The sequence below is a fragment of the Telopea speciosissima genome, chromosome 9, assembly GCF_018873765.1.
Source record: "Telopea speciosissima isolate NSW1024214 ecotype Mountain lineage chromosome 9, Tspe_v1, whole genome shotgun sequence".
In the NCBI taxonomy this organism is placed as follows: domain Eukaryota; kingdom Viridiplantae; phylum Streptophyta; class Magnoliopsida; order Proteales; family Proteaceae; genus Telopea; species Telopea speciosissima.
In genome coordinates this window covers 53836159-53852896 of record NC_057924.1, presented here as the reverse complement: position 1 = coordinate 53852896, position 16738 = coordinate 53836159, and the positions used below count along the sequence as shown (strand labels likewise).

The following is a 16738-nucleotide window of genomic DNA, read 5'->3' as shown; positions in this document are numbered from 1 at the left end:
ATTGTCGAACCCACCAAAAAGTGATTAAATATTAGGGTGTAAGTTTGGCCAGTAAGCTCATGCCCACTCAACATTCATCTAAATTTCAGAGAGAGGCCTAGGATGGTCTTTTCAGCACAAAATGGTCCTTTCCTATCCCGTATATACACTTGTAAATAAATTATGGGAAAAAGTTCTCTTTCAGGCTGTGTGAGACCGTGGAAATGACGCCCCCTTCCCCAATATCCATGTGCATTTTTCACTAGCCCTAGCATTTGTGTAGGGACCACGCAACTTGACAGTGATTCTATATATATATTATAATATATATAAGAAGGTTTCCCTACACTGTCAGTGTAGGAAAGAATCTGCATTAATGACACCATTCCACTTGTCCATTGGATGAATTCATAAGAATACTATTAATGCAATGTCCTTGTTTCGTTGTTATCCCTGTCGCTATATGCATGCCCACTTGCCACTTGCCACTCGTTGATTAATTGGGTGGTGGTGCATTTGGCATTTTATGAGCTTCGCAGAAAGGCTTTTCCTCCCCATCCGAACGGTGTTTGATAAAAAGGTATATCCATATAGGCCTCACATTTTAAAAGCAAGTAACAAAAAATAATTAAATATCATGTGAAAAGAAAACTGCACACTCCAACGGAGAAGAAGAAGGGTTTGGGTTTTGATTGCAGAACGACGGGGAGGAAAGAAGGAAGTCGGATTTGGTGAGTTGGGTTTTTCTCGCTTGGGATTTGGGGATTTGGGGATTTAGGGGTAGGAGTAGTTTGGGGTTTTGGTTTTGGCTGGTTGTCTTCTAATTTGAAAGTAGAGGTTTACAACCGTTAGATATAAAAGGCTTCCACGTGGCGAGTTCAGCATTTTGCATAGTACGATTTTCCACGCTCAAGAGCCAGGCAGCAGACGAGCCAAATACAACTAGGAAGAGGCACTTTTAATGGAGATCTAATTCAGACTTTGTGTTATGATCATAGGTAGATGATGGGTTATGGTGTTGGGTTAAAATGTTAGGGGTAAATGGGTAAATATATTAGATGGATAAGCAAAATGGATAGATAGTTAAATAGGGCGAGTAGCCCGGTGTAAGCACAATGGAATAGTGAATTCTCAATCTCCTCAATTCTCTGTCTCTTCTTCGTATATCTCTTTCCTTCTTCTCCTTCGTCCTCTCTCTCCTTCGTCTATTTTCTAATTTTCAATCACGGAGACGTATCATTGGTCCGGGCACCCAGATCATTTCCTCCCCAGGATCTGGAGTTCATAATACTTTGATTTCGATAATGGTATTTGAGAATGTTCTCACGGGCGCACATGAATGCTCGCCTTGGCGGATGGGCCTATCACTTAGGGGCGGGTGGTCATTGCACCCACCACCACCTCCATGTGTCTGAGCATAGCCTGCATTAGGGCACAAAGAATGATTAAAGCAAATAAGTAATATATCCCATTTTAAAGCAAACAGGTTTTCTCATGCATCACAACATATCTCGAATGGTTTGTTCCCCCATAAAATTAATGGTATTGTTACCATTCATCATCGAGCTCGTGGATATAAACAAAAAAATGGGGCGTTGTTCTCTGTGCGCAGTGTTTGTAGCCTTCGCTCGAGCACACAGAGGTGGGCACAATGACTACTCTACTCTTTGCAAAAACTGCCCATGTGCCCCGGTAGACGCCAAATTGCGCTGCGGCAAAGAAAACATTCTCCCAACAAAAATATATGGTTTGTTCCGGGCTTGGTCAATATAGTTCAAAGTAATACTCATTTTGATCTGTCGCTTGGCAAATACTATGGCTATGCAGGGAGAGCGGCCTGAGTGGTTCGTACATGAATCAGTTCCCGATCTTATACCACTAGTGATTACGACAATAAAGTATTTAGTATTATATTTTTTGATTGCTAAGAGTATATACCCCAGACGTACCCTAATGTTATTAAAAATACTACCACTAAAATGATACCCCACAAAGGCACAAACTACGCATATACATAATACATTCTAAAAAAGTCTTGTAATCCAATGTCCATTAAGTAGTACTAACATCTTTTTGGGATAAAGAATGCTAATGGGTTGCATCTAGACTCTAGACAAAGCTAGGTGTGGAATCAAATATTGAACACTGCACCATCATCATTGTTGTCTTGTAGACGAGCTCTCCTTCTGGGCCTCAGTATCTCTTCATCTTCTTCCATCCAAAAATCTGACCAATTGAAGAAATCTGCTACATTAGGCATTTGCTAGCTATGTTTCTCGAGCAAAAGCTTCCAGAATTTTACTCTAGATTTGTGTATTAAGTCATCCAAATATTTTGATTGACAAATATGTAGATTCTCAATAGCATCTTTTCCATATAACGAAATCCCAAACCAGTCAAAGCCTTTGAAATAGTGAATGTAGATTATATCTCCACGAGTAGTAAACCCAACATCTTCAATCCTCAGTGTATGACGACACCGGACTGTTTTTTCATTTTGGCGGAGAGAAGCGGAAATATCAAAATAGATAGTTTGTGGTTGGTGCAGTTCGAATTTCAGATTGTCCATCGAGTCAGAGGGGAATTCGAAAACAATGCATAGAATTAACCCCTCAATACGCTTTGAGCTCCACTTCAGGGACCTCATCTTCCAGGAGTTCCTAGGGAGGCCTTTGTCGACACTGAGTTACTGGACGCACGGGGATGTGTGCTTGGCGCGGATCTTGACACACCTAATAGGCCAGCACCGTCGGATGCCCCGCTAGGCATCCCCTGGGTGCTGGGCTCATTAATCAAGGAATAACTAGATTCCTCTGACCTGACGGGTAAAAGTGATCCCTACAAATCAGAAGAACGGAAAGGAAAAAGAAAGGAGCCGTCAATCATCAAAAGTAATAAACTAGTGGGCATTTTTCAAATTTAGATCGTCTAGGGCCTGCCTGATCGTAGCAGTCATAGTAGCGCCCTAATGAGACGCAGTGCAATGACCTCCTTGTCCCTGCCCGAGCGCCCTGCTCGAGCGGGGGTAAGACGGTCATTGTGCCATGCCTCATTTGTGCGGCTGCTATGGCTACTACGAGCAGCAGGCCGTAGACGATCTTGATCCGCATTTTTTGAATGATTCTAGTTGGAGTAAGGATAATAAGATGGTGAAAGGACCTGGCCAAGTATCTTCGTTGCAGGACATGTCATCTTATAGCATCCTATCGCATCCAAATCTTCCAAGGATGTTGCTCCATCTAGGCCTTGAATCTCTTCGAGCTTATCACAATCTTTGAGAGATAATCTCTTCAAACTATTCCGCCAAAACAAATTCGACAGTACTCTTAACAATGAATTGCAATTGCTGGCATCTAGTACTTGAAGCTGCTGTGGGAGCTCAGGCAACTCCTTTAGTGAGTCACAGAATTCAAGAATAAGAATTTTGAGCTTCCTCAACAACAAGATGGATTGGTGTAAATTCTCCAAGGATCTGCAGTATCCAACATTTAATTGCTCCAAGAAAGGAAACCATGAAAGTTTGGAGAGTTTGATAGATATCCAAAATTACTAAGATTGAGAACCTTCAGATTTTGGAATTGCTTTCAAACAAAGAGAATGCAAGTACTATCCATAAAACTTGGCAATCAAATGAGAAAAGAAAAAAAAATAAAATGCTATACCTTATTTTCATCTTGAGGCATAATATTCCAAGGTTGTCCAATCATGCTAAATGATAGGTCCATATGAACAAGTCTCTTATGATAAAAATTGGTTGGTAGATTATGACAGTTATTCCACCTGAACCATTTTAGTGTAGAAGGAAGGCACGAAAAGTCTCTTATGAAACCTTTTGGTAAAAGGTCTTATAAGTCATTTAAGGGATGTTAGGGTGATTTGGTTTAGATGTAGGACAAGAGTCCTTCTGAGAGAGATACTGATGTCTGTCCGTGTTCTTTGTCATTATCGTCGGGGTGACAAAATTCAGTGTCTACACAAGGTATGAGATTATTTCTTTTTTCTTTTACCCTACGAGAAAAAAACAAAGAAAAAAAGTGTGAAATGAGGCTTACCCATATATAGGGACGTAAACGGATCGGATTCGGTTCGAGATAGTCTTTATATCCGCATTCGCATCCAACTAGTTTCGGATGATTCGGATAGTCTTAAACGGATACGGACACGCATACGGTCGAATATTTTATCCATTTACATGTAAATATAGTTTTTCTGGATAAACGAACTCCATCCGCATCTGTATCCGTTTAGCTTTGGACGGATTTGGATAGTGCTAAACAGATACGAACACGGATACGAAAATGGATTTTGGCTATTCATTTACATCCATGCCCTTATACTTCTCTATTGAGAACCCACCCCTTTATATTCCCTACCTCTCTCAAAGCTTCCTTCCAACTCTCTACAACATCAGGTGCGAAATTCCTCTCATGTCCAAGAAACGCTTCTTCAAAACTTCTTCTCTGGTTTCGAACATCAAACGGATCAACTTTGAGGAATAAGATAATCAGACCGTTGGATCTATGGCACTCCCACATCTGGGCAAGTTCCATCAATTACCATTTGTTGTAGGCATAGCCTTTAGAGAAAACAGGAATAGAGAATTTGGACCGTTTGATTGTATCGATAAGTGTTGGCCCAATCTTTTCTCCCTCCTGCAGTTTGTGGCTATCTGTTCTCTGTACAGGGCACAGTAGAGGTGGCCCGTGAAGCCGTTCCGAGTCTTTATACCCCTGAAATTGAGAAACACGTCGTAAGTTGAAGATTTAGTAGCAGAGGCGTAGGAGGAGGAAGCCTCGCCCTGTCCTGCCATGAAGTTGAAGTTGAAGTTGCAGAGAAGATGTTCAAGGACCTCTGGTTCTCTCTCCTCTATTATTTGCTTCCCTGGTCCTCGAGAAAGTTTTAGACAGTTCTGTGCTTTCATCTGGAGTTTCTTTGGTTTTTTTGATAACACATCTGGAGTTTCTTGGTGGCCAAAATTGATTGCTTTAGGACAGTATCAGGCAGCTTCCACGAATCAGAAATTGGGAAAGCGCGTGGGTTCCAGTGTTCCACTATGGAAAGTGAAGCCTGACCCTCAACCTTGAGGAGTCTAAATCATCGCTGGGCCTAGGGAAAGCTATTGGAAATTATGGAGTCCTGTTACCATTACCAAAAAACAAAAAGGAAATTATGGTTTCCTTGAGGATGTGTAGAATTATCATATCTGGGGGCATAAAAACTGGGTTTTGATTGCAGCGAGTCATTTGAGTCAAGTCAAAATTTTAGAAAATCTAATCAAGAGTCTTGTAGACTGTAGACTAGAGATTAAAGTGAAAAAATGACGACATTGGTCATAGATCATTCAAGTCAAATAAGACTTGATATTTTTATCAAAATACCCGAATCATGTCAAACTCGATAAACCATAATCAGTTTTTTTTTAAACCATAAATCGTTTCACTTAGAAACTGAGTTGAGTAAAATAATAAATCGTCTAAAACAAAGAAGAAACTCTCAACTACTCAACTCCCTTCTCTTGTTCAATGGTATGAACTCAAAATGCAATAATATGTGATTTCTTGGTTTCACGCCCAGCCCGTGTTTAGGCACAGAGTTCATACCTTAACATGATCAAGCGACATTCTTTAACCCCTTGTTTTTTGGGTCAGAAATTAAGTACGTTAATAACATAAATATTAAATTCCCTGCTTGTGAAACATATCGCAAGAACTAAGTTAAAAGTGCAAATGAATAAAAAGTCCATGCTTTGCCCATTTTATACCTCAAAGGATGCATCAAGAACAGTTGGTTTATGCAACTGCAACAAACTCACACGATTCTCCCAAACAGATGATAATGTCTCTTCAATGGGAGATGGACAACCTCCTCAAAGACGCCTCTCCAACTCGAGAAAGGCTTAAATTCTTTCAACTCTGCCAGGCCGGAAGCAAATATTGATCCCCTGATCATCATCATTGTTGTCTTGTAGACGAGCTCTCCTTCTGGGCCTCAGTATCTCTTCATCTTCTTCCATCCAAGAATCTGACCAATTGAAGAAATCTGCTACATTAGGCATTTGCTGGCTTTGTTTCTGGAACAAAAGCTTCCAGAATTTTACTCTAGATTTGGGTATTAAGTCATCCAAATATTTTGATTGACAAATATGTAAATTCTCAATAGCATCTTTTCCATATAACGAAATCCCAAACCAGTCAAAGCCTTTGAAATAGTGAATGTAGATTATATCTCCACGAGTAGTAAACCCAACATCTTCAATCCTCAGTGTATGACGACACCTGACTGATTTTTCATTTTGGCGGAGAGAAACGGAAATATCTAAATAGATAGTTTGTGGTTGGTGCAGTTCGAATTTCAGATTGTCCATCGAGTCAGAGGGGAACTCGAAAACAATGCACAGAATTAACCCCTCAATACGCTTTGAGCTCCACTTTAGGGACCTCAGCTCCCGAAGAGTGCCCAGGGAGGCATCTGTCGACGCTGGGTTGCTGGGCTCGCGGGGATGTGTGCTTGGCGTGGATCTTGACACCCCAGCAGGTCAGCACCATCGGATGGCCCCCTAGGCACTGCCTGGGCATTGGGCTCATCAGTCAAGGAATAACTAGATTCCTTTGACCTGTTAGGTGAAAGTGATCCCTGCAAATCAGAAGAATTTATAGAAAAAGAAAGGAGCCGTCAATCATCAAAAGTAATAAACTAGTTGGCATTTTTCTAATGATTGCACTTGGAATAAGGGAAAATTAAGATAGTGAAAGGACCTGGCCAAGTATCTTCCTTGCAGGACATGTCATCTTATAGCATCCTGTCGCATCCAAATGTTCCAAGGAGTTTGCTCTCAAAAGATCTTGAATCTCGTCGAGCTTTTCACAATCTTTGAGAGATAATCTCTTCAAACTGTTCTGCCGAAAGGGCCAGAACAAATTCGACAGTACTCTTTCCAATGAATTGCAATTGCTGGCATCTAGTACCTGAAGCTTCCATGGGAGCCGAGGCAACTCCTTCAGTGAGTCACAGAATTCGAGAATAAGAATTTTGAGCTCCCTCAACAACTCGATGGATTGGTGTAAATTATCTAAGGATCTGCAGTATCCAAGATTTAATTGCTCCAAGAAAGGAAACCATGAAAAGTCTGGGGACTTTGATAGATATCCACAAACACTAAGATCGAGAACCTTCAGTTTTTGGAACTGCTTTCAAACAAAGAGAATGTAAGTGATATCCATAAAACTTAGCAATCGAATGAGAAAAGAAAAAGTGAAAAATGCTATACCTTATTTTCATCTTGAGGCCTAATATCCCAAGCTTGTTCAATCATGCTAAACGATAGGTCGATATGAACTAGTCTCTTATGACAAAAATTGGTTGGTAGATTATGACAGTTATTCCACCTGAACCATCTTAGTGTAGATGGAAGGCGCGAAAAGTCTCCTATAAAACTTTTTGGGTTAATGTTGAGGATTCTTAGGGTGGACATCCTCTGAAAGTGTTCACAAGCTAAATCAATCGGTAAACCAGTGGCCATCGGACAGATGATTCCTTCTACTCTGGTAGCTTCCTACAATAGAAAATAATCCAAGTAAATTGAAATTTGAGGACACAAGAAACTCCCCCCCTAGAAAAAAATAAAAAATAAAAAAGAACAGGTAGCAATAAGGGCCCATCCCATGTCATTTGGAGTGTCCTAGTCGCAATGGAGTGTGTCTACATCATTGTCCAAAAGAACTATAAAATGTAGAGCATTATTGAATGCATTCTGCAAAAGAGAGAGAGAGAGAGAGAGAGAAGCATGGTCCTTGGTCTTACCTTGTTTCCTATTAAAACTTCCAAGACTTCGTCATGAGACCACAACCGACTACGTTCTCCTGGCTCTCTAACGCTTTCTTTGAAGACAATTTGCCTTCCCATGTCTCGAATTACATCATGCATCCTCAAGCAGCAACGGCCATCCTCATTATATTCAAATTTCAGAAGGAATCGTTTATTTAGTGTGTGTATTGCTGATCTAGGATAAAAGCCACAAGCTTCCCACAAGGAAATTAAAGTTTCTTTCTCCCATCCATTGAAAAAGTATGCAGAATCAAGAAATATGGATTTCTGAAAATCGTTTTCTAGATTATCAAAGCTTATCTTCAATCTTTCCTATACCTCTTTAGGAGCAATTTCTCTCAATTGTTGTATTGTACTTTCCCACACTTCTTTGCTTCTTACATCTCCTAGGTAGGAACCCAACACCTCTAGAATCAAGGGCAACCCTCCTGAATAACTTACTACAGCACGTGAAAGCTCCATATATTCTTCAGGAAGCTTATCCTTTTGAAAGGCATGAAAACTAAAGAGTTGAAGAGATTGATCATCATCCAATTCTTTGGGCTGATATATTTTATCTTCATCAACATTAACCACATTTAAAATATTCTCATCTCTTGTCGTTATTATGACCCTACTTTCTCGACCAAACCAATTTAAATCAATTGCCAAAGCATCGAGTTAGGAAGGATGATCCACGTCATCAAGAATAAGAACATTTTCTACTTGAAGTCTTCCTTTTATCCATTCTTTTCCGTGATCAACGCTCAATATGTCACCCTGCACTTTTCTTTTGGAGATACTGTCGATAAGTTTCTCCTGTAAAGAAACGAACCCATTAGGTCTTGATGCTTCTTCTCTAATATTTTCAAGAAAGCAACTATGACGAAAGCTTTTAATGATGCAATTGTGGAGAGCCTTAGCAATAGTTGTCTTCCCAATGCCACCTATGCCACATATTCCAAAAAATTGAACATCTTTGGAACCAATATTTAGTAAAGATAGTAGATCGTTTACACGGGAATCTAATCCAATACGGTATTTAACTTCACTCAAGAAATTGTTGCTTGTTTCTCTTAAAGCCCTTTCAACAACAAGCTCAACTAGCTTTGATTCATTCTTGCCATTATTGTGCAAAATGAAGAATTTAAGTTCTCAATTGAATGAAAAGCAATTATTAGTTATGAGCAAAACTGATAATTTAGCATGGGAAAAATTTTGTATCCCTATATCAAAGGTACTCAATGTGGCAAAAACTTATATAATAAAATTGTTTGAAATGAGATTTTCTTCATTTTCCTTTTTGAAATATAATTTTTGGGAGAATGTTCTCTGTGTTGGCTAAACAACGGTCCAGGGATCAAACCATGGTTCCCTAGGGAGACCAAGATATTTATCTTTAGGGTTTTGCACGCCCTGGGTTAGCCCATGGTGTCCCATGGGTGCCCCATTTTAATTTTAGGGTTTCACATGGTCACCCATGGGAACCCTGGTGCATCCCTATTAGGGTTTCTTCTTCCCTATTGCATTCCATAAATTAATTATCACAATAGGGACGGAGAAACTCGTCTCTAGTCCATCACATGGCAAGAGGGATCCATCCCATACTCGAATGCGTGATGGAAAATAATCTATTCGAGTTTCTTTCGCATCCCATAAATATTAATAATCAATGAATGAAGGAATTAATAAAGAACCGCTAACTGGTGAGCCTCAAGTGTTGCTCCTCCAATAGACAGTGGTTCTTCCTCCAATGAGCGCTCCAAGCAAACAGATCTGAACCTCCAATGGTGCTACCAAGGTTCTACACGCCAATCCTGATGCCCTCAAACTCCTCAAGACAGATCTAGGGTTTCACAAACCCTAACTCTCAAACACAGTGAGAGAAGCAAGAAGAAGAAGAGAGATCACAAGAGGGAGAGAGAGAAACCAAAAACGTAGGAGAGAGAGTGTCTGCTCCAAAACGTGGAGAGCTTCTCTTACGCATATTTTTGGTCCCCTATTTATAATAATAGGGTTTAATTAAATCCTAGATAGATTTAATAGAGCCCTAGTGAGAGTCCGACTCTCTCTCGTGTATGGCGATTCTGTTTAAACTCAAAGTGCTACACAGTGAAGAAGCGAATCTAATAGGGAAAGTATTAATTAGATTCTTTATTTAATTATTAATGGATAATTACAATTAGCATCAAATCCATTAATTAAATAAAGAGCCAATTAAATTAGCAAATTCCAAATAACTCCCTATATGATAACAATTTATCATATACAACCCCCCCCACTAATCAACACCATCATTATGGAATCTAGGGCATGTACACATGTACTGCCAAACCCCAATCCATAGTACATGTCCATATAAGAGCGTCTGTGCATCCGATCGGGTCCCGTAAAACTCGATAAAACACTTTATTTGAAATAACTATAAATAATGTATCATTTTATGTAAAATAAATTTTGCAAAACCATTTCCAAAACGATGCGGATCCGTTCGATCCGACCATGCATAGACAGTCTCTATCTTGGTGTTCCCCAATCGGGCGATGGTGACCATGTTGGATAACTCCTTCACTCACAAAGTGTTCACGCATTCCCGAACACCTGGCTTTGACTCGCTTGAGTCTCGAGTCATTGATGAACCAAAGAATGCGATCACACTTTGCAAGTGACAGGTTCCCTCGAGTGCAGTGTGTCGGTGACACATGTCTATGCCTTCCTACATCGCGCGGTAATACATGAGGGAATCGACAAGTAGATTCTTCGCCAATGCACACATCAAACATGTGAGCACTCGCATTCGTACCTCGACATCACATGTCTAGGCATACCCAATGACGACCATATGATAATGGTGCCCAGCCCAAACCCTAGTCGTGACTACCATTTTAAGTATAACTTACGGACACATAATGCTCAAAAAGTTTATATCGCATGTGACAATATTAAACTAAAATGTATAAATGTTCAATACAAAGGTGAACCGGGTTGAACCGGATCAAACTGGGTTTGATGGACACACACTTGTCCAACAATCTCCCACTTGTACATCAAAGCCAAGTCCCCATACATTTTAAACCCATGCCCTCCATGTGTTTCTCAAACACTCCCGGCGACAAACCCTTTGTCATGGCATCAGACACATTTTCAGTTGTGTCCACTTTGGAGATACTCACGTCACTCTGCTGGATAATCTCTCTGATGAGGTCATACTTCCGCTGCACGTGCTTGTTCCTCTGATGAGCCCTAGGCTCCTTAGCTTGTGCAATGGCCCCTCTGTTGTCACATAACAGGGGAATAGGGCCCTTGACAAGATCGGGGACTACTCCAGAAATGTTAGGAACTTCCTAACCCAAACACCTTATTAGCCGCATCACATGATGCAAGGTGTTCATAAAAATAGGGATCGGCTATAGATTTCTATTTTGTACTCCTCTATACAATGGCACCTCCACTCATTAAACTCGTAATGATTCACAATACCTACTGCATAGCGGACGTCCACCTCGTGCGCAATATAGCGTACATTAGACTTCCCTCTGCGAGGCATAGGGAATCCTCTTCATCTCTTCAATGTCCGTCAAGATTGAGGACATCGTGATCTGGAAAGATGACTCCATGTCCGAAGGGAACACTTCCCTTCTTGGAGTTCTCCATACTAAATCGGCCAGGACTTTGTCTATATAGGTAGCCTGTGATAAGCCTAGCATCCTTTTACGCGATCTCTTACGAGTTTGATCCCAAGGATATAGCTAGCTTCACCAAGGTCTTTCATCGAAAACGTTGTGGATAACCACTGCTTTTCTCGATGAAAGGAATCCTACATCGTTACCAATCGACAATATGTCATCTACGTATAAAACAAGAAAACATACGCCCTCCCATCGATCTTCTTGTAAACGCATGGTTCATCCATGTTTTGATCAAAACCAAATGATTTGATTGATTGATCAAACCTCGATGTTCCAGCTCTCCTGGAAGCTGCTTCAGCCCATAAATGGACCTCTGCAATTTGCACACCTTTCTTTCTTCCTCCAAGGAAGAGAACCCTCTGGCTGTTCCATGTAGATTTCCTCTTGAAGGAACCCAGTTAGAAATGCAGTATGCACATCCACCTGCCAGATCTCATAATCAAAGTGTGCTGCGATAGCCAATAAAATCCTGATGGACTTCATCATCGCTACTGGTGAAAAGGTTTCCTCATAGTCTATACCCTCTTTCTGGGTATAACCCTTTGCCACCAGTCTCGCTTTGAATCTCTCGACCTTTCCATCTGCGCCCTTCTTCCTCTTGAAGATCCATTTACATCCAATTGGCTTGACGCCAAGTGGTGGATCGACTAGAGTCCAGACCTCGTTGGAATGCATCGAATCGATTTCAAAGCGCATTGCTTCCAGCCACCTAGTGGCATCAACATCCTTTAGAGCCTCAGAGTATGTCATCGGATCATCATCCGATTTAACCGATACCATGTGGAACTCTTCCACTGTTTCCTCTTCGGTTAGAAGAGTTAGCCTGGTGGGTGGTCTAATAGTCCTCCCACTGCGTCGAGGTTCCTCAGGTGTTGGTATTTCAGCGGGTATGTCAGTTGGTCTCACTTCTGGAAGTGACGTTTCTGAGCCATCTGATAGCTCTTTTATGACTACTGGTTCGGACCTCTGGGTCATCATTTCTTCCTCCAAAAATGTGACATGTTTACTTACAATGACCTTTTGGTCAACTGGGTCATAGAAATAATAGCCTATCGTGCCTTTGGGGTAGCCTAAGAAATAGCATCTCGAAGTCCTGGATTCTAACTTATCTGTCTATTGCTTTCGCACATGTGCTATGCAACCCCATACCCCAAGGTGTTGAATACTAGGCTTTCACCCTTTCCACAACTCAAAGGATGTCTTGGCTACAGACTTAGATGGAACCCTATTCAAGATATATATCGCCGTCTCTAAAGCGTACCCCCAGAAAGAAAGAGGCAGCTCACTATAAGTGAGCATCGTCCTGACCATATCCAATAGGGTCCGATTGCGTCGTTCGGATACACCATTTTATTGTGGTGTGCCTGGATTAGTTAGTTGACTAACTATCCCTTGGGATATGAGATGTTCTTTAAACTCATCCGATAGATACTCCCCTCCACGATCTGATCGTAAGGACTTGACGCATTTATCGAGCTGTCTTTCGACCTCGGCTTGGAATTCTTTGAATTTATCAAAGGCTTCCGATTTCCTACGCATCAAGTATATGTAACCATATCTAGAGTAATCATCGGTGAACGTGATAAAGTACTCATACCCATATCTTGCTTGTATGTTTATGGGTCCACACACGTCGGTGTCTATCAACTCCAACGGATCGTGGCTCTAGCACCTTTATTGCTAAAGGATTTCTTGGTCATTTTGCCCTGAAGGCATGACTCACGGTGGGGAATGGTTCCACCCTCGGACTCTCTAAGGACCCATCCTCACCAATCTCTTGATTCGGTCCACATTAATGTGACCCAAATCTTAGATGCCACGGATATGTTGAGTTCATGGAGCCGCTTTGTTTCAAATCAACATTTGAAACAACATTCGTTCTAATAGGGCAATCTAGAAAATACAAACCACTTTGCATATATCCGGATGCCACAAAGGAATTATTAAAACGAATAATCAATTTAGAATTAAAGGAAAAACTATATCCGTCCAAAACAAGTTTTGAAATCGAAATTATCTTCCTCTTGAAAGAGGGTACATAATAGCAATCCTTTAAAACTAAACTAGCGAACTAAAATTTAAAATAAAAGTTCCCACGACCAACGCCATGGTCTCGCTCAGTGCCCATCCGAAGACGCACTTCATTTCTTTCCAGGTTCCTTGTCTCCTTGAACCCCGCAAATCATTGCAAATGTGAGCAGTGGATCCACTATCCACCAACCAAGAATTGGTCGGTTCAAAAGATAAATTAGACTCATAAAGAACGTGAACATCACATGTCCCTTCTTTAGCGACCTCTGTTTCATCCGGCTTCTTATCTTTCAAAGTTGCCAGTAAGCACGACGCTTTCTTTTTCGGTGACCCTCCTTCTTGCAATAGAAGCACTTGCCTTTGCCTTTATTGCCGGACTTCCCACCCTTGGCTTGCAGGGTCTTGCCCTTACTTTCCTTTTTCTTCTTCTTCCCATTTGAAGAAGGCTTTACCTCGATTGCATTGACCTCAGCCTTGTCCTTTTTCAAGGACGCTCAGCCTCTACCGATTGCATTAGCAAGCTCGGTGAGCTCCATCTCCTTCTCGGACATCTTGTAGGACATCCTAAAGGTGCGTGGCGAAGTGAGTGACGCTAAGATCACATCGATCTTGTATCGCAGGCTGAAATCGATCCCCATGGATTCCAGTTTTCAAACAGTTGATCATTTTCATTACATGATCCATCACTGGAGTCCCCGAGACATCTTGCGATTATGGATTTGACTCACCGCATCGAATGTGCGTGTGTCAACGCTGTTGAACAATTCAACAAGCTTATCCATTTTACCCCAGATGCGTATATCCTTGACTAAGTCTACAACTGATTTTTCCAACGATCCTAGGATATAGAGTGATGCCTTGGAATCCCTCATAAGGAACCCTTGCATCTCTTCATTTGCCTCAAAATCGTTCGGGTCGGGTTGAGGAGGAACTTGTTCATCTAGAACGTGTCGATCCTTCAAGATCGAGAGCAACTTAATGCTCGGTACCAATCGACATAGTTTGTACCATTAAGTTTGTATTCGCTAATGAGTGTTAACAGTTGGAATTAACGGCGATCATCGTATATTAATCTACACATGCACAAGTAAATAACCACATGCTAATTAATGACCATTGAAAATAATAAATTGAGCACACACACATCAATGGTCTTTCATGATTTGGATTTCCCTCATAACCCAAAAGATGAATTGGATACCTACAACCCTTGCATGCATAACTTACCCTGCCGGGAGTCATTATACATACCATGGTAGTGTGGACTAAGCTATCCGCCTCATGGGCTTCCAATATTTTTGGCCACCGGGTGTCATGTCCAGATCCGTCGTGACATACACCCAAGTCATGTACTTACCTATCGCATTAGTTAGAATCATGGAATCATGAAAGATGGTCCACTGTCGCAGTGCCCTCTCACTATCCATACCCTAACGTATCTAGATGGAGGTAAATATAGATAAATGCGTGACAGAGGTCCTGGCAATGTCCTGTCGGCTTATGCGGGGTCATGTCACACATTTTCTACATTTATCTTCAATAGGAGGCCATGGACATGTCTCCCGATTAAGACTAGTCCATATCATACATGTATTGTGAATAAAGAGGGATTAATTAACTCTCACATACATGGATAGATTTAAACAACATAATTAATCAACATTAATTAAAAGTGATTATGGGATGGCGGCATTTTTATCAGAAGCAATTAAAGAACCCTCCCAATAAAAATAAAACTAATAACTTTGGGTGCATTTATCATGCCATGGATGCCACGTCTCGATCATCTCCTCCGCCCGATCACGTCTTCAAAGTAGGTGACTTGCATCTCCATAAGCTTTGAGCATCACATGTGGATCACCATTTACATGCCCTGGGAGTCCTAACTCCTCTAAAATTACAATGGAAACCTAGAACACTTTATTTGAAATAACTATAAATAATGTATCATTTTATGTAAAATAAATTTTGCAAAACCATTTCCAAAACGGTACTGGATCCAGATTCTGATCCGACCATGCATAGACAGTCTCTATCTTGGTGTTCCCCAATCGGGCAGTGGTGACCATGTTGGATAACTCCTTCACTCACAAAGTGTTCACGCATTCCCGAACACGGCTTTGACTCGCTTGAGTCTCGGTCATTGATGAACCAAAGAATGCGATCACACTTTGCGTGGAGGTTCCCTCGGGTATAGGGTGTCGGTGACACATGTCTATCCCTTCCTACATCGACGAAGAATACATGAGGGAATCGACGAAGTAGATTCTTCGCCAATGCACACATCAAACATGTGAGCACTCGCATTCGTACCCTGACATCACATGTCTAGGCATACCCAATGCGACGACCATATGATAAGGGTGCCCAGCCCAAACCCTAGTCGTGACTACCATTTTAAGTAGAACTTACGGACACATAATGCTCAAAAAGTTTATATCGCATGTGACAATATTAAACTAAAATGTATAAATGTTCAATACAAAGGTGAACCGGGTTGAACCGGATCGAACCGGGTTTGATGGACACACACTTGTCCAACAATCTCCCACTTGTACAGGTTGTGCCCAAGCACATGGGTCTGCCACTCAAGGGGACAGGGTGGTCATTGCATCCACCTCCATATACCTGGGCGTAGCCTGCGTTGCAGCACAGAGAACAGCACCCCTATAATATATCCTTTTATCAAACCTCATTACATGATGTGAGAAATGTATTTATGTGGTAGAAAAAAATGTGATCACAAAAAAGAAATCTGAATTGGAAAACTAAAAGGCTGTCTTTTCAAATCTGTTAGAATTCTAAGTTTTTGAAAACAGATACTGAAAATAAAAAGAAAAGTATTGGTTATTCCTAAAATTTATAATCCAAATGAAAACTGATTGAAATTCAACTCTCCTTGGGGCCTAACTATAAAAACAAAAAAAAAAATGAAATTATTCCTAAAATTGGAGAGAGTGCAAACTATGTTTTGTTTAATCAATAGTGGAAAATGCCAAATCGTCCTTCCATGTGGCATAATTAGGTGGGCAATACAAGCTAAACTAATTCTTTAGATGTGCTGCATTAGAAACTGTGTAAGAAATAATGTTTTTTTTTTCTTCTTTATAATTTTATGCCCTACTTTAAACCTCATGACAATAAATGAGAAGTGTGCTTGAAATGCTATATATATATTTTTTTGGTAAGGCTTGAAATGCTATATTAAGTTCCATGCTTTGTTTTTTGGGTTGGAA

At 40.9% G+C, this 16738-nt stretch overlaps 2 protein-coding genes and 1 long non-coding RNA gene across 4 annotated transcripts in view; all 3 read right to left on the bottom strand.

Moving 5' to 3' along the window:
• LOC122639727 (disease resistance protein RPV1-like) overlaps positions 1 to 16738 on the bottom strand; it is a 118452-nt gene that overhangs the window by 20038 nt on the left and 81676 nt on the right. The gene's annotated exons all lie outside the window — the stretch shown is intronic.
• Positions 7051 to 7373, bottom strand: LOC122639729. The gene is made up of 2 exons (XR_006329562.1): positions 7247 to 7373; positions 7051 to 7166 (listed from the first exon to the last, which is right to left on the bottom strand). It is a non-coding gene; the product is annotated as an uncharacterized LOC122639729 (long non-coding RNA).
• LOC122639728 (disease resistance protein RUN1-like) overlaps positions 8177 to 16738 on the bottom strand; it is a 48838-nt gene continuing 40276 nt past the window's right edge. Inside the window, exon 2 of one of the 2 annotated variants that reach the window (XM_043832660.1) lies at positions 8177 to 8899. In XM_043832660.1, the coding sequence (XP_043688595.1) occupies positions 8464 to 8899 (436 nt within the window). In that variant the 3' untranslated portion in view covers positions 8177 to 8463. The remainder of the gene's footprint in view (positions 8900 to 16738) is intronic. The other variant, XM_043832661.1, reaches the window with a different exon arrangement.